Source organism: Manis javanica, chromosome 3 (assembly GCF_040802235.1).
Source record: "Manis javanica isolate MJ-LG chromosome 3, MJ_LKY, whole genome shotgun sequence".
NCBI lineage: Eukaryota > Metazoa > Chordata > Mammalia > Pholidota > Manidae > Manis > Manis javanica.
In genome coordinates, this window is record NC_133158.1 from 117225373 (window position 1) to 117247469 (window position 22097).

Here is a 22097-nt window from a genome sequence, read left to right on the forward strand (position 1 = left end):
ATGAAGCAAAGAAATTGAACATAAATCCACTAAAAGGATATTCAAGTGGCTAAAGTCATATAAAAATGTGCATGGCTTCATTAATCGTTAGTAAGGTGACACTCACTTAAAAATGACAAGGTTATGTTTTTTATACCACTACATGCCTATCAGAATGGCTGAAATGAAAAAAAGAGACAATACTACTTGTTGACAAAGATAAAGCATCATATACTGCTGCGGGAAGATGAATTGGTATGAGCACTTTGGAATTGTTTGGCACTATTCACTACATCTGAACATACACATACCTAGGACTGAGAAATTCCACCTAGGTATTAGAGAAGGAAGTGTTTATGTCTCGCCAAATCATGGACAAGAGTATTTATAGCAGCACTGTTTGTGATGGCTAAAAATTGCAAACAAACCAAATATCCATCACCAGTAAAATTGGATTAAACATTCATGGTATATTCATGCAATGGAATAATACACTGCTATTAAAATAGGCAAACTAAACAGCATGCAACAGTACAGATGAATCTTGAATTTTGTAACATAATGTTGAGTGGAAGAAGTTAGCCACGGAGTTAAATGTACAGCAGTTCAAAAGCAGATAAAACTAATGTAGGTATTGGAAGTCACAAGAGTGGTTACCTATAGGGCAGTGAGGAAAATGACTGGAAGCATGGTGGGAACTTCTGGGGAAAAGTTATTCTACTTCTTGACATGGATACTAATTATACAGGTATACTCACTGTGTGAAAAGTAATCTAGCTATAAACTTGTGCTTTTCTCTATGTATTTCTGTGTTAAGATTGTTAACATTGTTAAGGGGAAAAAAATTTTTCAGGATTTTAAGATAACTCAGGAGCCACATTAAGAAGATCCCAGACCAAAAATGAGCAATTTAAAAACAAAAATAATAAGAATCATAGTGGATTAAAACACACTGAATCAATGAAAATCTCTAAGTTCTTAATGATACTCAAATATGAGAAGTATTGAAAAATCATACATGTCACTCTGTGTTAAAAGAATAACCATACTTCCTTACTTTCCTAGGAAAACCCTGAGTTCATTACAAATGGTATCCACTTTTACTTTCAAGTTGTCCCTGTTTGGATGATAAATTACATATTATCTCATTAATAAACCAGCTCTTTTACTTGTATTAGTGAATTGGTAATAAAGGGAAAGAACTGAGCATTTATCTTGCCTTTTCAGGGTAATTAAAAGGTCTCCCATGAGGAGACTTAAGTCTTATTTTACAGAAGAATTTCTACTACAGATGTAGGCAAAAAAGAAGTAGAAAAATTATCTTTCTACAAACCTTAACCATTGTATTGGCTCAGATAAGGATTACCAATTTTTAAAAGTATAATTTTAAAATAATTATTACGGATGCTGGAGAATAGGATATTCGAGAGTTTCTGAAATACTACCACAATAATCAGGTATTTTCTGTCACTAAAGAAAAAAGATATATACCTGAAGAATGGAGGGACCAGATTGTCATCACTGTGATGCAGTGAACAATTGTAGCATAATGAAGGCTCAGTCAGTCAGATAGTAAGTCTCCAAATATGTATCACATCACCTATGGTGTATTTTAGAAACTAACTTGATTCCATTAAGGCTTTAGATTTTAAGTTCAATTTACTGGAAAATAAGGTATAGGGAAACCAGCTAAATTATATCATCAGAAAAATACAGAAGGTGAGACAAACAGTAGGAAAACTGGTTCAGTTTTTTTTTTTTAACAAGTCAGGGTCAGTGAAAAAAAAAATGTAGCTTGATTAAAAGAGACTTAAGGAACATAACAGCCAGAGGAAAAGCAGACCCCAGGCTGGACAAAGCAGCTGTATACCTCATTTCGAAAAACTTGGGGAGATTTAAATATGAACTAGTATTAGGTAAGATGAAAATTCATTGCTATGAAAAGGCAGAGATAGTTAATAGAGAAAAAGGTAGATTACAAAACAAGACACATAGGATGATCCTTAATAAAGAAATAAATGGATGTGTGAGTGTCTTTGTGTATGTGCATAAATACGGAATATCTGGAAAGATTGCAGATGTTCCATAAGATTTTAAGAGTGGTGGTGCTCTGGGTGGTGAGAATATGACAACATGTAAATAAGATTTATTTTTGGTTGTCTGTGTTTTCCATCTTTCTACAATGCACATATTCAACTTTTATAATAACAAAAGGCTAATTTCAATTAAAAATGTGATATGGGAAATTAATAGTAAATAGGTAAATGTCCTTTTATAAATTTTATTTTCTCTTATTGCAATTAACAGGACATGACTACTACATTTCAGTACCCAGAATTTATTCTGGGTGAGTTATTTTAATGTTTCAGCCTAATCTTATGTGTGTATCTTTTGGGTTTATATATATATTTTTTCTTTCTCAGCATGTTGAGCCACCACTTCAATTATTACTTTTTTATTATTTAGTATCTGTTTTGTTCACTAGTTGCTATACAAAATGTATTCTTGTTCTGCTTTATTTTGGGATGCTTCATTATAGTGGATTAGGAATAAACACTCCCAAGGAAATTAAAAGCCAAATTCTAATATGCAAAATGTTTTTATTGAGAAAAAAATCAAAATATTCATAGATGTCAACTATCACCACAATCCTCTGAAATATTTTCTGATACAAATGAAATTTTTAAGGAGGGAAAAATTTGTATCTCTAGAATCTAACAAATTATTTAATTTTACCCTGCTCTTCTCCTGAAGGTTTTCAAGAGACTTATTAGAAGATATGAAACATGACAATGTATCATAAACAAAAGTGGGAATAAATATTTATAAAAAATGGGTTTGAGAAAAAACAAAGTAAGTTTTAAAATTCATGGAAATAATACCTAGGCAACTAGAAAACATGATTAATAAATAATTCTTCTAAATGTCAATTACACAGTTAATATCAATCAAATAAAAGTGAATTAATTGCTATTAATCCTAAAATCAGATTAAAATTTCTCCTGAGAATGCTGGTAAAGAGATTACCATGGGAAGTCATGAACACCATTCCCAACAATATAAATTAGGTATGAGGCTTTCATCATCTCATTTTTACACTGTACTTTTTCACACTTAACTTTTAAAATTTGAAACACATCTTTTGGGGTCTTCACAAAATTGCAACAAAATTTAGTTTTTTCCAAATAACTAATTTCTACTTCAGTTGATAGTCTCTTAAGATATTACAGGGTATTAATGGAAGGATATTATTTACAAGAAATCAGAAAACAGAGATTAAGTTCTATAACTTAAAAAAAACTCTATTTAAAAAATTCAAGATGATTACATTATGAATAAAATCCCATTTGCAATCATTCACTGATTTAAGTGTGTATATAATTCTATTTCTTTCAAAATAGCATATATTTTGTGAGGAAAATTGATATTTTTCAGTAGAGAATCATGAGCCTTTATTTATTCCAATAAGCCACATTTGTTAAATTTTATCATATGTCAGATATTTCATGGGTGCTGAGGATCCAGTGGTGAGAAGACACCTAAATTGTTGAATTTTAATGTAGTGCACTAGGGAAACAATGTCCATTTGCATGTCTGATCAATAAATGAGCTAACTTCCTGGCTAAGCTATTACTGCTGCTGTCTAATCCCTTGGCAAATTGTAGTCAAACTTGTAGTAGTGATAGCTGAAAACACAAAGAGTGAACCAAAAGCAAGGCAAAAAGCAAAGAGATTCTCAATGCCATCGAAGATTTGCATCTCTGACCTCTGTTGAAGGTTGCATTCTGTTCTTAAAGTGTCATTTTATTTTAAAATCATCATGCTACAATCTCTAATAACAATATAGAAATCACAACCAAACGTTTTTTATTCTAGCAACCTTATCTTAAAATACAGGGAAAATGTGTATATGTATATGTGAGAGATGGGGGGTGGGTAGAAATAATGAGGAAGATAAATGAAAGTAACAGAAAAGGAGAAGTGATAGGAGAAGGAAACTTTTTCATTAAGCTGAGCAATTAATTTAGTTGAATATGAAGTCTAAATAATTGTTCCTGAACTGACCTGCTATTTTATTAACCTGAACATTGTTGATTGATTAGTTAAATAACATATAAACACAGACTGGTATATAACACTTTACACCCTTGTGTCTACAGCATACATTTTGGCAGTCTCTGTCCGAGGGGCAACATATGACTTGGCCATGGAAACAGTTGCAGTTGAATAGGCCTTCCTCATGGAATAAGGATAGTTCCTCTCGGGTCCAACATCTGTTTGAAAGAGATAAATTTAGAGGCATCAAAATAATTGTGGCTCAGTAAACTTTGGAAAAAAAATATCATTTTATATTTTTTCCAAAAATAGAGGCCAAAATATATTCTAAAAAGAAATCATCTAAGAAGAACCCTAGAAGAAAATCTAAGATCTTCATCCTGAAAGTTATTTTTAGGTTTAAAATTCAGCTAAGTAATTTCTGTATTTTTTAAATTCTGATGAGGAGAGAACTTTTCTTAGTCTTTTAAAAGACATTTTTAGAAACCCAATAGAAATACATTACATGCTTTAATAACAAATTTTTAATTTGGCTCTGAGTCTATTTCTCTGTTTAACTCTAGATACAAATTTAGTAGATTCGGTGAAGTAATATATACAAGATTTGACACATCATCAAAATGACTATTAAATATTTGGACATTGGACACACTTGTAGCTGTGGGATTTTTGTTTTTTTCCAGCAAATATGCCACTAATTGGGTAATAAGTCTCAAGTATTGCAAATTAGTTGTCCTTGAACAACTGAAATGTTGAATGGTATAGGTAGGGATTGAGTAAGCAACATTATTTGGGGCTGGTGAGATGTGCATGCATTGGGTTGGGAAGACTGATTCTGGTGGTGGAAAAAGGTGCTGTTTTATTTTGTTCTTACCTTTCAAGAGATATAAACAGCATGTGAGGACAGCACCTGCCAAAAAACAACCTAGGGACCCAGCCATTCCAAGCCAACAGGACCAGCCAAATTTATATTGGATGCCAAGAAATATATTGTGCAAAACCAGAGAAGAACGTTCCACGTAAACATCAGCAGCATACCACACTGAGCCAATGATTCCTGGGGCACCTGAAATAAAGCAAAGTTGCTAAAAATAATGTAGGCCTTTTGTAAATTTAAATTCTAAGGAGATCTACCTGCTACCCAAACTGGGTGGCATCATTTAGAGATAATAATTATATTACGATTCACAACTCAAATTTTGAATACCTTTTCTAAGTCTTCCTCCCATCTTCTGTTTTCTATTTCTTCCAAATTACATATCAGTTTATATACAAAGAGAATACAAAAATTAAATAGTATAGTGCTCTTCTCTGTATAAACCTAAAATGGTCCCTCTGGTTTTAATTTTCCTATCTTTCCAATGCTATTTTAGCGATGTATAAGAGAAAATGTTAAAAACAAATGAAAAAAAGAAGGAACATAAAAGTGAAGACAAATAATACAGAACATAAGTTCACTTGCTATTGATCTTTTTCATTGAAAGTACATATCTTTAATTTAACAATTTTCAATTGTTCCCTCAGACTCACAATTAAAGCTATGTCAGCTGCTTACTCAGCACCCATAAGGAAACTATGTTTTAAATGTAGTTCTCAAGACTAATAAATCAAGAACTCCATTTATTCATCTGCTTTTGAAGTAGAGATAATATGATCTGTTTATTGTTACATTTATGATCAGATGGGTTGGTACATGAGAAAAGATTAACATAGGGCTTCCCACAATTTACTTCATTGCAAAAGGAATTGGTGAAGGTGGGAACAGGTAAGGGGGTGGGTGCCTCGGGCTTACTTTAGGATTTAAACAAAAAATATATTGTTTCAAAAATTTAAAGCATTACATAACCTTTTAAGTGGTTAAAAAATAGTGTGAAGACTTCAGTAAACCTTTATCTGGGATATTAACAAAAGCTTACTCATCTGATTCCAAAGCTAAAGAATGTAAGACCGGTGGCTGTGCTCTTTGTTTCTTCAATCTAGAAAAGCAAGTCACACATGATCCTAAAAGGAACTGCTTCTGAATGGTATCCTTCACCTTCATCTCAAGACCTTAGACGAGAATCTTCACCCCTGTCGCTAGAGCAAACTAGTACCTGCGATCAGTAACATGATCCCAGCAACAAAGCAGATGCGCACTTTGATGTATGGCTCATCGGGGAGGAATTTCACGCAGTCAAGACCAAGGAGCAGAGTGATAAATCCAAATCCAGCCAGAATATCTGCGGTAATCATTAACGCCCGAGTTACCACCAGCTTCACTGGAAAATCAGGGCATGTGGTTACAGCACAGTCAGAGGAAGGAAAAGTTAATTCAACATAAATAAATAAATAAACAAACAAACAAATAAATAAACCACAACACACACTTAACATTTGCCCACTGAAAGAATGAGACTTTAAATCTGCATGAACTTGGAAATGAATACCCTTAAATTTTTCATAAAATTTTTCAGTAAATCAACATTTACTGCTGAGTCTTGTTGGCTTCCTAGCAAAATGCCTGGCATCTAGTGGGGACTAAATAAATGTTTCCCTTTTTGCCTCCTGTTCTGGAATCAGCCTCATTCACAAGTATTATAGCTAACTGTTGAATTGAAAGTAGAGTATCCGTTCTGCACAAGTTACCTAATAAATATTCAATAAAAATGATCATTGCATTCATTTGAAGCTTTATTGAAGAAAAATGTTAAAATAATGGGTTAAAATTTGGTATGGGGAGCAGGATAAAATACTTCAAGATGTGCTAATCCAGGCCGGTGGGAGCCATCAAACGATATTTAGAAGGAGAAGGAGCCTCTGTTATGAAGCAGAAGACTATTTCTGGAAGCCAGACCATACTCTTGTATCCCACAGGTCATGAACCTACTTGGCCAATACTTCATATTAACTCCTCCATGTTGCATTGTTAACTGGCCATTAAAGCTATAGCCAATGAAAATGTATGGTAGAAAAGTCAGGGAAGAGAAGAGCAGGTAAATAGATCAGTTAAATAGAAGTGAAATAGGATCCGTCACCTTCTACAATGAGAGTATCCCAACTGTGAAAGCCTCCTGAACTTGAGTCCCAGTTACACTAAATTAAAAATAGGGAAATTTTGCCACAAATGGAAGGTTAATTACCTGAAGTCAGAACTACTACGGTTTTAGCTGGCTAATGGAGAGGAGTAATAAAATGTGTTCCTTTGATGAAATGGTAATAATGTGTTATTTTCATAGTGATTTGGAGTTTCCTTGTATTTTAAATAACTTTTTCCTAGAGCAAGATAACTCAGGGCCTATTTAGAAGTAGGTTGTTTGTAAAAATGTGGCCTAGTTTCCTTATTTAAAATAAAAAATATTTTATGGTCCCTCGGTGACAGGAAATCAATGCATAAAAATCAGATTCTACCTTATTATTAGGTGAGTATTTAAGATCTCAAAAAATTATTTCAAAAAATTTAGGTTCAAATTTCAAATGTAGGCCAAATTTAAGGAATTCAGGAAAGAGAAAAAATATGAAACTCATTAGGTGATAACAGTTTTTAAAGTTTCAACAGATATTCTTGATCTCAAATAGTACAAACAAGTGGGCCTCCTACTCAGCCCCCAGGCCAAGCAGGTGCACATTTGGAGTGCCTTCCTTGAAACTGTCTAAATTCACTTTGGGAACCTGAGAACAACAGGGCCATGATTTCTATCTGGATGGGGTGTCCTGAAATCACTGCAGCCCTGGTCTGCTCTCAGACCCTTCATCTCCCACGCAGCATAACTCCAGCATTCCGGGGAGTTCCAGGACTCAGGCCTGGGGTGTCACCCAGGGGCTGCCTGCCTAGCCCAGTTCCCAGAGGGCAGCTCTGCAAGCAGGTTACTAATGCTGACCAGCCAGGGATTTTTGGGGGGAATTGTTTGAGATTTGGTTGCCTGAATAATGTTAAATACTTTGCGGCGAGTAACTCAAAGTAACTATATCAAGAAACAATTTTATCTGGGTTCATATGTCTTAGATATACAGGGCAATGGAAAAAAGGTAATCTAATTGTGATTGCATAAAAGATCTCAAAGGATGAAATCTTACTCTTCTTTCACAGGTACCATACTAACTGAAAGGGTACAGTTATATTTAAAATACATTTTCATCTCTGTTGTCTTTATGCATATGGTAGAATTTTTTAAAGAAATGCAATGGATCTTTAGGATATTATTTGAAATTAATAGATAAGCATATATCAAAAGAAAAATGTGAAATAGCATAGGCAAAAGATACAAACATTAAAATACAAACAGTAGTTTTCTCTGTACAGTAGGCTTGTGAGTGAATTTATTTTCTTCTTGCATAAATATACAAAACAGTATTTAAAAGTGTGAAATATTTCATGTTTCCTTTCTCTTCTCAATTCTAACCATAAGCACTGCATTCCCAGACAGGCTTGTGTTCTTCCACATGAACTTCCATTCCTATCAATCAAATTATGCTTCTTTGTAGATAGAACTAGGTTGGTACAAGGAGAGAAAAAGAGAATTAAGAGGACTTTTTTTAAAAATTAAACAAAGGCCTTATGAATTATGTTAAAAAATGTTCTAGGCCCTCAAAACCTAAATGGCAAAGAAAGATATTCTAGAGCACTGCTCTATTTAAGTGTTTTCCCAGGACTGAAATAGCTATCCAGGGGAAGAGTCACATTCCAAAGGTTTATTTTTCTTTTATCTTGAGAAAAGAAGTTGTCATGTTATAACATCACCCATCATTCTCTTTGAAAAAGACTGAAAACCAGTTTGCTTTAATAACAGCACTTGTATTTCTCAGCATGATTGAATGTTCAAAATAAATAAGTGATATGAAGACCTGAGAATCAATAGTAATATTTTTAAATCTATGAAATCTCTTTATTCATAGAAACATGGGCCTTGCTAATTATATTTTAAGGAGGATGAAGAAGGTGGCTTTACTATTCTTGCTAATAATGTGTCACATACATTGATTTTTTTCCATTCACTGATCCTATAGTCTGAGTATCTCTCTTTGTGTGGGTATCTCTTGATCTATTTTTCTGTCTCTGACTCTGCCCCTATATCTCTAACTTCTTTCTTTCTTAGCCAATCTTCCCTTGAAATACTGTAAGCTTTCTCTTTGACCTAAGTTAAAGCTAAATAATATCTCTGTAAATCTTTTCATCGAACCCGTCAATTGTAATCATACAATCACAGCACCCTGAAGAATTAAGTTCAGTTTAAAAAGTGTTTACTCTAAGCCTGCTGTGTAGAAGGCCCCATGCCAGGCCCTTTGGGGGACAGCAGAGATGAGTAAGATAATATTTTTACCATAAAGGAATCTATAAATACATGGTAAAAGAAAAAATTTGTTCAAAATGTTTCAAGTAATATTTCAGAAATAAGCTAAATTTCTAATGAAAATATTTAAAACTGGGTAGAACCTTAACATAGTACTGTAGAAAACAAAAACACACACCAATTTTCTTTGGTATTTCCTCCCTGGCAAGGGGGATGGCTAAAGCATACGTACAGGGGTGTTCGGCAAGTATAGAATCGTACTCATCACAGGTGCGAATCCCATCAAAAGCATTTGTGACACATTCCCACCAGAGGCCTCGGCATTTTGTGCTCACCTAGATGTTGGAGAAGACACCGTGTGAAACAACTCATGCACACATACTTCGGTTCTCCTTGATCAAAGGAAGAACTTGGCTGTTGTGCTTGATAACAAAGTACAGTGGTTACAATTGTGATCAGAATTTCATTTACAACAAACACAGTGCATATTAGAGTATTTTCCCTTAATAACTAGCAATTAGAGGCTTTCCACACCAGGAAATGAATTTACTTTCTGATTTGGGGATGGGATGGAATAAGTCATGCCTAAAATGGATTAAATCAGAATTAAATAAATGCAGATGCCTATGACTGGTTCCATCATCAAGTCACAGTTTAACATGGACACAATTCATTGCAGTTCCCTGGGTTGACATTTACTCACCAAAAAAGCAAATAAATAAAATAAAATAAAATAACAATAACACCTATAACAACAGATGATAACTGTTGACATGGTGAGTCTATTAGGAATATACATTAATTTTTCTTCATCATAAACACTGAGTTCCATGAAGAAAGGTGTTATTATGCATGAGGTTCATAAATTAAAAATACTTACCAAAGAAAGCTATACATGAAGACAACAATAAATGAAATATAAAGACCCCTTGACTTCCTTGTCACTGCTGCACTGACAGGCTGCAAGTGCTTAAGCTATGAGATGGATATAAACACACTGAGCATTAATTTCATGAAATCTGGCAGCTGTAAACCACTTTTACTTAGAAATGCTGTGCCGATGATTCTCAGTGTCCACTTAGAGCTAAGTGGTACCAGTGCCCTGAGCCTCCCTATACTTTATCTATAAGCTGTAAATCACAATAGATTTCTTAGAATTGTAAACATGCCAACATAAAATAGTTTCAACTATTCTTGACAGAACTCATGAATATAGAACAGAGCTAATGTGATTGTGTTTTTTAATTCAATTACAGATTCACATTAGCTTGGAAATCTGGGAATAGTTTAAGATTATCTTGGATTTAACCACAAGAATCATCTTAGAGAATGAAAATGAATTTTTCCTTAAAGAAAGAATCAATAACAGAGCAGAGCGGGAAAAGAAATGGCCAAGGTAGGGAAACAGAGTTGGTGTGCAGAAGACATGAGGGAACATAAACGACTTTGATTTGCGTAAGAAAATCATATTAGGAATTACTTGCACTGTGGAACTCTGCCCCACATTCTGTTTTGGAGTTTGGAGCTGTGTTGTGTGCCAAAAAAAAACTCTACTACTTGAAACTCCACCACATTTTTGGATGTTAAACTTCTACTATTACTTTAAATGTGAAATGCTTGTAATTGGTAACAATTAATAATTCTAGATTGAATTTGTACTATGAAGCAGTTACTAAGCAAGCATATTATTATCTCATTTAGTCCTTAAAGGGTACTGTGAGATATTGTTATTATCATTAATCTCTATTTTACAAAGAAGGAAAATGAGGCCCCGGAAAGTTAAGTGATAACCATAAGAAAGCATAGATAATAAATGGAGGATCTAGGACTCAAACAGTATGCTTTTAAGCACTGCAGTACGCTTAAAATTTTTTATATTTCCTAATCCATTTCAGGCTAGAGTACTCTACAACTGGAAATTAGAAGATAGTTTTGGGTGAAGTAGTAGGCCCAATTTTTAATCTCATCCTGTGGCTATTATTCTATGAAATGTCACTTTGGCTTGCTATCTAAGCTTAAATTTGGAAGCAATGTTTCAGAATTTTGGAATATTATCTGATCTGAGGGGATACAAAGACCAGACATTTAAGAAAGAAAATCCGTCTTGTAAAATTTAACACATCAATTTCAAAAAAAGAATATGAACATCTAGATTTACATATGTATGAAATTTAAGCTATAGTTGAAAATACATAGACTTTACATCTAAGTTGACACTCTTATCAGCTATGTTGTATCCTTGGGCAAGATCTCACTTATTTTTGAGCCTCAGTCTCCTTATTTGAATAAAGGAGATAATGCTAGGGTGGTTTATAAGAATTAAAAATCACAAACACACACAATATAAATAATTTCCTTAATTAGTGATAACATTAGTAAAGTACATAGATATCATAATAACCTGAATAGTGACTGTGTTCAGCATTACTGACTAAACATAATGAAAGTGGAGAAAGGCAGATATAATGGGTGAAATAGTGGCCCCCAAAAGATATGCTTACATCCTAATTCCCCAGAACTGTGAATGGAATTTTATTTGAAAAGAGGAACTACAGATGTAGTTAAGTAACTTGAGATAAGGGGATCATCTTAGAGTACCAACGGTGGCCCTAAACCCAATGACAAGTGTCTGTATGAGAGACACACAGAGGAGACACACAGACAGAAGAGAAGGCAGCAGTGTGACCACAGAAGCAGAGAGGAGAGTGAAGTGGCTGCAAGTCAAGGAATGCCCACAGCCAAGAGGTGAGGAATGGATTCTTCCCTAGAGTTTTTAGAGGTAGTGCAGCCCTGCTCACACCTTCATTTCAAACTTCTGGCCTCCAGAACTGTGAGATAATACATTTCTATTGTGGTAAGTCACCAAATTGTGGTAATTTGCTATGGCAGCCTTTGGAAGCGAGTAAGTAGAGGCGATTAGTACTCAACTATTACTGTAACAGAAAACAAGCCTTCTCATAGCCTATTGCCCTTCAGTCTCTCAATGAACACACTGGATCCAGTTTATTCCAACTTGAGCTAGGTTATATGAATTTGTAGTCACTGTTCTGTAATCAGACTCTGACTGTCTACAATTTTCTCCTGTTATTCGGTCACAACAGCAAACTCATGAACCCAGTACAGTCATTCTTACTACCTATGAGGTTATTCAGAAAGTGACTTGAGTTAAATTTGTGAGAATACTTATTTTACACCAAAAAGAGTATTTCATTCTTGCCAAAATAATCCAGCAGTGGTGTCATTTTCAAGGCTATTGATCATTTACCTGCAATGACCATATTTAGAAAAGCAATGAGCTCATTAGAGGAAACAAGGAATCCAATTTCATTAGGTATTAATGCTCAGGGGCACACTGTTAGCTTGCTTGGTATTCACGCTCAGTTAAGGTATGTGAGAATAGTGGCTGTAATTAACCAAACTTCTGTGTTAATAAAGCACTTAGTGGAGACACCCTTAAAGGTGCCTTTGTGCATAAAAGACAAGGTTAAAAGATGTTATGTTATTTGTCATATTTAAGAAAGCCCTCTTTGTCTAAACACACAGTCTTTATTTACTTATGCTTCTGTTGTGCAATGGCTTATTAAGAATTCTCTAAAAGGCAAGCAAATCTTCCTTTTCTTTATTTAATTGAAATATCATTGACATACAACCTTATATTGGTTTCAGATTTAAAACACAGTGGTTCAACAGTTACCCATATTATTAAATCCTCATTCAAACTAGTGCAATTACTGTCAACTTAGAAACATGTTACAGAATCATTGGCTATATTCTCCATGCTGTATTACCATCCCCATGACCAACTTACATTATGACTGAAAATTTTTGTGCCCCTTTATCCCCATACCCTCCCCACCCATTGACCCCAGCCCCTCCCCCAAGGTAACCATTAATCATTTTTCAGTGTCTATGAGTCTACTGCTATTTCGTTCATTTTTTAAAGCAAATCTTTCTTAAACGTCTTAAGACAAGGTTCTTAAAAAGCAGACCAATGCTTAAATTATTATGGTTATTCCCTAAAGAGTGAAAGATGCAAAATGTGAACTAATAGTTTTTATCTTACAGGGTCATCCAAAAAATTCAAAATGTAAGCTTTCTTCTTTTAACATGTGGTTTATATACTAATAAATAACACAGAAAATGATACTAGAGGAATTTGTATATTATTTCCATGAATATCTGTCAGTCCTGAAGTGAGGAGGGGGTTATCTCCTAAGTGGGGAGAAGTCAGTTTACCCAGGTGTGACAATAAAAGTACAAGTCACAAACATGAGTCCAACATAAATCTTTTAATATTAGTTGCCAATAGGGAAACCTACAAATTTTACAGAAGAGTACAGCTTTCTGGCTTCCTTTGACACTTGCTCAGTCTGGCCATCTGGATGGACTCCACATAGCAAAAAACCAGCACAAGCTGAATGGCTGCTCCAGTTTAAGTGGGACTTAGGCTCACAGGTTCCTCACCATTCCTACCCCATCTGCCTCTTTCATGGATGCTGACTATCTAGTTCTTATAGGCATTTGAGTTTTCGCTTCTTGGTATGTACTACCGAGAATAAATACCCTTGCTCTCAATTTGTCAAGTTTCTACCTATCATTCGAATCCCACTTCAAAGATATCCCTTCTTCCATGAAGTTCTCCCTGCCTCTCCAGCCAGAGTTCATTCTTTTCTAGATCCCACAACCTGTCCCTATTTCTATGATATTTACAGTATTGTGGGGTTTTTTTTAACAAGCGTATATGTACATCTGACTCCCAAGTCTGCCTGTTGTCACCTTTCAAATTTATATTCATTGAAGGTCTCTCATGTGTCAGTCAACAAGCTAACTAAATGCTGGGGATACAGCAATGACTCAGACAGGTATGGCACCTTTCTTCAAGGACCTTATAGACCCTTCTTCTTGACACATAGCAGATGCTCAAAAGATGTTTATTGAGGGAAAAAACAATCTGAAAATTTTTTGAATGCATACACACAAACTCTCATTTGACCTTTGGCATAGATAATGGTTATTGGTACACTCTATGCACAATTGATGCTTACTATGTGCCTATGACTTGACTGGATAGACTTGACTGGATAGAACAGCTGAATCCAGGAGTCAAAGAACTATTATTTAGTCTAGAGAATTTATACTGATTTGGTGTCAGCCCGGGCCCTTATCTATTCAAATGGCTCTGTAAAGTGCTGACCACAGTTCTCAGGCTGAGCAGGATGTCACTTAAAAAAAGCTTTAGGAAACCATACTGATAGTGCTCTTCCCTGTAGCGTTTATAGTAACACAAATTAGCTCCTTAAGCCTGGGATATCTTATTCTGAGCTCTTCAAAAGTCTCCCATTGAGTCTTCTCTGTCCTAGTGTTTGCCAATTTCTTTTTTCTTATCACTCTGAAAATCCTTAACAAGCAGCAACACACAATATTGCCTGCCTTGTCTTGTTTACTATAGTTTTGGGTGTTTTTATTTTGCCTTTACATATTTTATGTACCTTTTGAGCATTTAAAGACATTAAAAATAGTTTAGTTAATTGACATATATTTCTCTTCCAGTTACACAGGAGAATTACAGCATAGTTATATACAGTAGGCTTAGCAAATATTTATTGTTGGTTGACTACTAACAAATAAGACTTTTCTTTGTTAATATGCATTAGGTTATAAATGTATGCATACTGAATTTGTGTGGAAATATAATACATATAGGAAGAAGAATACATAAACCAAAAGTAAAATGGAATAAGTCATGAGATAGAATATTTTGACAAACACCTTACATGTGTATATTATAGAGATTTATAGTTTTCACATTACTTTACCATCCTTGTGCCAACATACTTTAACATTGAAGATGGAATGTACTGGTTTCCCATATTTACTTAAGTATATTTTTATTAAAATTTAAGAGTTTTAATAACACTAAATAAATATTTTATTTTACTACTAAAACTTGAAACACTTTCAATTTTCACATAAAGTGCATTTTAATTTTTTACATGAGGATTCTGAACTTTTTAGTACCTGATTTATTTTTCTTACTACCCCAGGGTCTAAAAAAATTCAAGACAGGAATTTATAAGATGAAGAAACAAGATTAAAATAAGCATAGTAGATGCCACCTTTCTTTTCTACCTCATTTTATATACCTCAAATTTATTTGCTCAAATATATTTGGTTGAGTTCTGTATGCTTATTTGTGGAACCCTGGCTAGAGGTTAAACTGCAGTAATGGGAAAATACAAACTTAGTGCGTAAAATACAATTTTTGTGGCCTTCATGGTTATATTACCTAATTTACATGTCTGAACAATCTAAATTTCAACTTTAACATTTATTATTTAACTTATTTAAGTCACACATTTAATCATTTCAGAATGTTTATGAATGTATGGTGTCACAACTTCATAATGATGCTACCCAATGACCGATCACCGTTTATGTTGAGTGAATGATAATGAAATGTTAGTTTTCTTCTTTCTCTCTCCTTTTCTTCATTCCTTTCTCTCTTTAAAGGACCATGAAGAAAAGCTATATCTCTAAACCAGAATACACTCTGCATCAACTTTATTACATATCTCAGGGGATTAGATCTTTATTGTTACCTTTTTCTTGAAAAAATTTAAACTGTAACAAGATAAAAGATCTTGCCCCAAAATAAAGTGGTGGTCTCCTAACAGAGATATTTCTCATTTAGTGCTCAATGTCAGATTTCCAAAGATCACATCTCATTCTATTTTATCCATGTATTCATTTTTTTAAGTATGCCAAGTATCTTAATAGGCACCCAAACAATTCATGTTAACAAATGCATCAAGAGTTCCCATGTGTCTGTTGAAGGAGTTGGAAATCAGTTGGAAAGTAGTACATAAATAATCAGTATACATGTTAGATATAATAATTTAACATATACTTTATGTCTGAAAAAAATTGTAGCATCATTAATGCAAACAGAAATCTCAAGGAAGAATCTGGTGATGGAAATAAAATAAATCCAAATGTGGGAAACTTTCATTTAAGGTAATCAAGTTTTAATCATAACAGTGCTTGGCATATAGCAGGTTATCAGTAAACAATTAACAAAAGGTTAACTGAAAATGGGATAATCTTGTGAAAACATATTTTCCTTCTGATAATTGGGAGGCCAGTAACTTTGTGAAGAAACTATTCTTTTACTTGGGTGAATAATGAAGAATTACATATCTTACAGCTAAAAAATCAATAATGTTGTTAATTTATGATTTATTTTCTTTTCAAAAGGTCCTTAATAGGTAACTTTTTCTATTTTGTCACTATTGTCTGCCTTATTCCACTGGTTAGAAAGGAAAGAAACAGTTGTAAGTATGAAACGCAAACCACAGCTCAGAGCAATGAACAAAATTTCTCCAAGAGAATCAATAGCGAAAACAGGAACAAAACCTAAATCTCATGTCTCCCTTCAGTGAAACTACACAAAATGTCATCTCTTCCTCCAGAACAAAAACAAAACAATAAACTGCAAATAGACAATAATATATCTGACATTTATTGACTGATTTGTGTTTGCCCGGTACTGTGGTAAATGCTTCAGACCGACAAATCATTTAATCCTTGCAAGACTCTTAATTGATGTGCATGTTATTATTCTCCCTCTACAGAATAGGAAATGTGGTTTGTAGCAATGTAAACATCTGTCTAAATTTGCACAACTACCCCCTGGCAGGGTGGGATTTAATCTCAGGCTCCTCTAATTTCAAGTCCAACCTGTAGACTTCCCCACTGTAAAGCGCTGTATTCCTGGATGCTTTGAGGCACTGTGTAATAATCTAAGTGAGAAAAAATAATAGGATGGCCCAGGGACATTGCTGCTTAATGACTTCTGTAGAGGGACTAGTTTTCCTCCATTTAAGCTCTAGGTGAGTGACCCTACCATGCCTCCAACTGCCTCAAAATGGTAAAATGGATTTCAACCTTGGCATCTCCCTCTTCAACAGCCCTCTTTCCCCATATGCAACCAATTATCAATCCTTTTAATTCAAATTCTTTAAGAGTTTCTCACATCTTCATGGGTCTCTTTATGCTTGCTGTCACAATGACTCAGACCATTGCTGTTTCCCTCCTGTTCTATGACAAAAGCCCCCCAGGTGGTCTCCCAATGTTTCATTTTATCCTTTCTAACCTGTCCCCACAAGCAGCCAGGATGATTGATCTTCCTAAAGCACATGTACGTGTTTGCTTTCAGAGAAGCACCTTTGCCTACAGTATAAGATCTATGTTTTATATGAACACAAAGCCCTGCTATCCCAGCCATTGTATTTTCCTCACTACATTGGAAACTCTTGCTGAAATATGTCCAAAGCCACAATCACACAGTACTCAAATATCTGGATCTCTGCCCACATCATTCACTTCCTGTGCTTGCAATACTCTCTGCTTCTCCTGCCTCACTCACCTGTCTTCAGGTCCTAGTTTAGACATCTCTTCTTTTGGGCAGCCTTCACTGATTATCCAAGATTGGGTACGCTGGCCAGAGTTATTTGTTATCACAGCACTTGTCACACCATGCTGTCACAATCAATTCACCTGTTTGTCTCCCTGAATATACAGGAGCAACAAAAGGAGATCCAGGTTTCGTTCTCCTTCTTGATCCGGTACCCACCACAGTACCAGATAGACAGCAGGAAAAAACAGTATTTGTGGAATTAAAAAAGTTAGAAGGAAAAGAAAACAAGTAGAGACAAAGGAGGGATAAAGAGATAAAGGAAATGTGGGGAGAAAGGAAAAGAAGAAAGAGGAAGAACATAAGAGATAAAATAGGAGGAAAGGAGATGGGGGAGAAGAAAGGGAGAAAATGAAGACAAAGGGAGAGAAGAAGGCAAGGAGGTTGGAAGAAGAACGTATGAAGTTACAAAAAATAGCGAATATTCACACTTGATTCCTAGTGCCAATTTCTGAGGTGCCTCTTACTGCCATTGGTCCTTCAGTGACTGGCCATCTCTCTGGGGCCACAGGAATTGTCATAGGCATAGTCAAAGAGTCCTGCTGTTAAAGAATGTAAAGATCAGAGAGAACCTTAAAACCATGGGGCTCAACTTATGAGTGAGGAAATTGAGCCAAACATACGAGCTGTGACTTGCTCAGTAGAAGTTAAGATGCAAACAAAGGTTGGCATAACCTCAGAACTCATGTTCTCTTCACCACATCAGTCTTCCTGGAGACACAAGAGAATCAATAATGACAGGAGCAGGATGGTAGCTCAGGTCACTGGCCCCGGGTTGGGGGCTGTGCACACTGCAATTTCATGTGTTACTTCTTTTTTCCTAACGTTTTACTTACTGCAAAGAACTTCCCTCTTCAGGGCAGGTTTAAGTAAGGCAAAATAATATTTTGTAATATTTTGAGTATTCTTTAGAAACACAAAAGCATATTTGAGCTCTTTCTGCCTCATGCTACCTATTAGTCCCCTTGGTCAGCTAATAAGCCCTAGTTTTCCCTCCTTCTGTACTTTTGCCTCTCATCGGAAGGCCCCTGCTGCCATTTCTACCTTCTGGAATACTTCGTATCTTTTGGAGGCTTTGCTCAAATGTCTTTTCTTCCCTGAGGCCTGCTTCAGTGTCCCTGATGGGAAATAAACATTTTATTTTCTTTGCTGCAATTTTACTTTGTGCGTTTATTTTTCAGATATGAATCGGCCTATGCCTTTTATTATAGTCTTATGCGTATCTTTCTTTCCCCACTGAATGAATACTCTTGGAAGGCAGGGCCCACTGTCACCTTATCTTTGCCTTCTCCAGTAGGATTAGCATACCTTTTATATGGCATATATTTCATGTTTGTTGTGTCAATTTGAACTATAGTATCCATTTTCAACTCTGATGGAGTTACCTTAAAAGATTAACAAAGTGAAAAATTCATTAGTCTCTTTTTGTTTAAATTTTCCCATGCGTATGCTTTCTTTAAAGCACTTCTGTTGTGTCAACTTTTGTCCAATAGTTGTTTAAGGTGACCAAAGAAAATATATACAAAAGGAAGGAAGAAGGAGAAGGAGCAGTATAATTGGATCACCGAGTATGAGAGTCTTAAAATTAATGAATAGTATGACTTTATATGCTGGCCAATTGAAGAAGCAATTATTATGAGAGATGCTTATCCCTTTAAAAATATTGATAGAGATCATTCGAGAGAAGGGGGCTCATTTGTTCCACGTTCTTTTAAATATAGAGGCTTCTTGGGAAAAATTCATAGCAATACATTTCAAGTATGGGGAATAAGAAAGAAGCTAAAACATACTAACTCTTGTCCAAAGTTAGCAAGGATTTACTTGAGGTGATTAACCTGGACTGTTCATTCCACTCATTTTAACTAGAAATGTTCTCACATAGAGCAGATGGCAAATTGGTTTGGTGTACTGAAATGAAAGCAAGAAGACACTTTAAATGCCAGTACTCCCAATCTCTCTCAGCAAGGTTTGACCCTTTCTAAACCTCCATTTCTTATCAAGTAAAGTTATCAATTCCCAGCTTAAGCAGAAAGATTTTCATATTATTCTGAAAATATTTTAACAATGCTTTTAGGAGAGGTTGCACATATTGTTAAAAACACAATTTTAAGTGTCCTCAAGTCCAGTATATTTCCATATTAATTGCCCACTTCTGGCAGTCCAGAGTCTGGCAAGCTAATGGCAGCAGACATTTTCTTCTGAACTGTTCTCTGAGCACTGTTCAAAGGGCATCATTTTTCATTCACGAGTTCTATTCATGGCTGGAATTAAATGCATTGCTGGACTCACATATAGCAGATATCCTTTACAGTATTTTAGTTGTACCACAAGTTTCAGAGTTATAATGTCCTAGCACTTAAGAAGTATTTGTAACTCCTTTAGTTCTGAAATGCCATGTAGAAGTCAGAAGAAAATTTAAAGTGAGAAAAAAAATAATACACAGCAACAGAAAAATATTATTACTTTCCATTTTTAACTCTAACTTGGGAATTTAATAAATAAATTTAGGAAAATATATAAACTTGCTCTTGGGTATCTTTCCTAAACTTGATAGAGAAGACATTATATCATCTGTTACAGTAAATTTTTCCCTCCAGGATGTACCAAGAGAGTCTATTGAGCTGCTATGTAGTCTTTGAGTTCCTAATATAGTTTCTTTTTCTTGCCTACATTTCCTAAAACCTTGGGACACACCGGAAAGATTTGTTCTCCATCAGAATATTTTTTCCTACTTGGAAACTCCCTAAAACAAAACTTTTCTCTTGCCTAGTAATTAGGTAGGTTTTGTAAGCCTTGAGTTTGACAACTCAGTTTCTTAGACTATCACTCTTTAAGAAAGTCTGTCATTCTATTTTAAATGCTGTCATCCACATTAGCAAATTTATGTTTATAGGGAGAATGTTACTAGAATATTATTCTATCTGGTATATGAAGCATTGAAAGACAAGAATTTTTGGAGGGCTCAGTGTGCAGGAATTAATTAAGTAACCTGGTATGAATTTGTCCTTATGAAAAAATAGGGTTTTCTCCTCTGTAAAATGGGATAACAACATACCTTGCTCATAGATGAGCTATGAGGATTAAATGAGCTCATGATGTAATGCAAGACTCAGTAAGTAGTAAGTAAGGAGAAAGTATACCCGCTTTGGCTGTTATATCTATCATTAGTCCTAGTAAATGTCTGAGGAACTGGGGCTTTGAGAAAATTTGGATGGGTCAGAAAAAGTTGCTGACTTCTTACCTCCAGAGAATCATCAGCATTCACCATCCAACAGTCTGTCCAGGTGGCCACAACCAAGAACCCAGTGGAGAAAAAGGCAAAGAAGCAGGCGATGAACTGAAGAAGATCCCTCATTTTAGCGAGCAGCCTGTCTGGAAGGGACGCATAGGCAGCACCAACCTTGGGCCCACGCAGGTAGCCAGAATGCTGTCAGTCTTCTGAGTTTCTCGTGTTTGGGGATTGAAAATACTCGTCTTCTGCTTTTCCTCAGAGGCCACTGCAGACGTCTTAAGTTGTAAGAGTAGTACAAACAGGCTTGTAACCCACAGAGGGGTCCTGGAGGTCATTATCCAAAGCAACCAGCCTCCAATCAGAAATCAGGTCAGTGAAATGACTGAGTATGTTTTGTGTGGGGGAGAAAAGGAGCCTGGCATGTACGGTTTTCTGCCCAGATTGTGGGCTAATGTGAGATAATGGTCACTGGAGGCACATGCCAGCGCCAGGATGGAGAGAAGAAAGGGGATCACACCCGGTGCAGAGGCCTGTAAACTGATCTTTCTCGGGCCCTCCAGGGAAAGTGAGCCATTCTCCTCCCCCTCAGTAAGGAGGCTTCATGGTTGACTGAGTGCTATTTTATTATTAGGACTATTTTAATATTCGCTGAGTACCTTAGACAGACAGGCCACAGGTTGAAAGTATGCTAAACAAGTGCTTGCTCAAGGGGGTTTGCATTCCAAAGTGCTGGGCAGAACAACTCCACTGGGGTTCCCAGCGCCTGGGCCCCGGGCAGAGCCCCAGCTCCTAGAGGTCCAGCATCAGGGAATGGGAAAGGGTGCACCTTTAAATCCAATCAGCTCTGGGAGTAAATCCTTGCTCTATGTCTTAGAGGCCGAGGGTATCTGAGATGTGGCTATGTAAAATGGGGGTTTTCATGTTTCACAAGATGTTTGTGAGAAAAAAGTGAAATTGTAAATCATTTAGAATAGTGTCTGACAAAAATAGCTAAGTGGTAAAAAATTAACATGCCCATGAATTCCTTATATGACTACTTTTCTCCTATGGGCCAATGTGTGAAAATATGCCTGGAAAGAAAAAAAAAAAC

At 35.4% G+C, this 22097-nt stretch overlaps 1 protein-coding gene across 1 annotated transcript; it reads right to left on the reverse strand.

Annotated features, from left to right (window-relative positions):
- Positions 1 to 2667: 2667 nt before the first annotated feature.
- CLDN16 (claudin 16) lies at positions 2668 to 21546 on the reverse strand. Its single transcript, XM_017653698.3, is given in 8 exon segments — positions 2668 to 4253; positions 4910 to 5101; positions 6129 to 6293; positions 9535 to 9637; positions 21017 to 21199; positions 21202 to 21236; positions 21239 to 21311; positions 21313 to 21546. Coding segments are annotated over 8 exon segments (915 nt in total). The 5' UTR covers positions 21343 to 21546; the 3' UTR covers positions 2668 to 4119.
- Between the last annotated feature and the right edge of the window lie 551 nt (positions 21547 to 22097).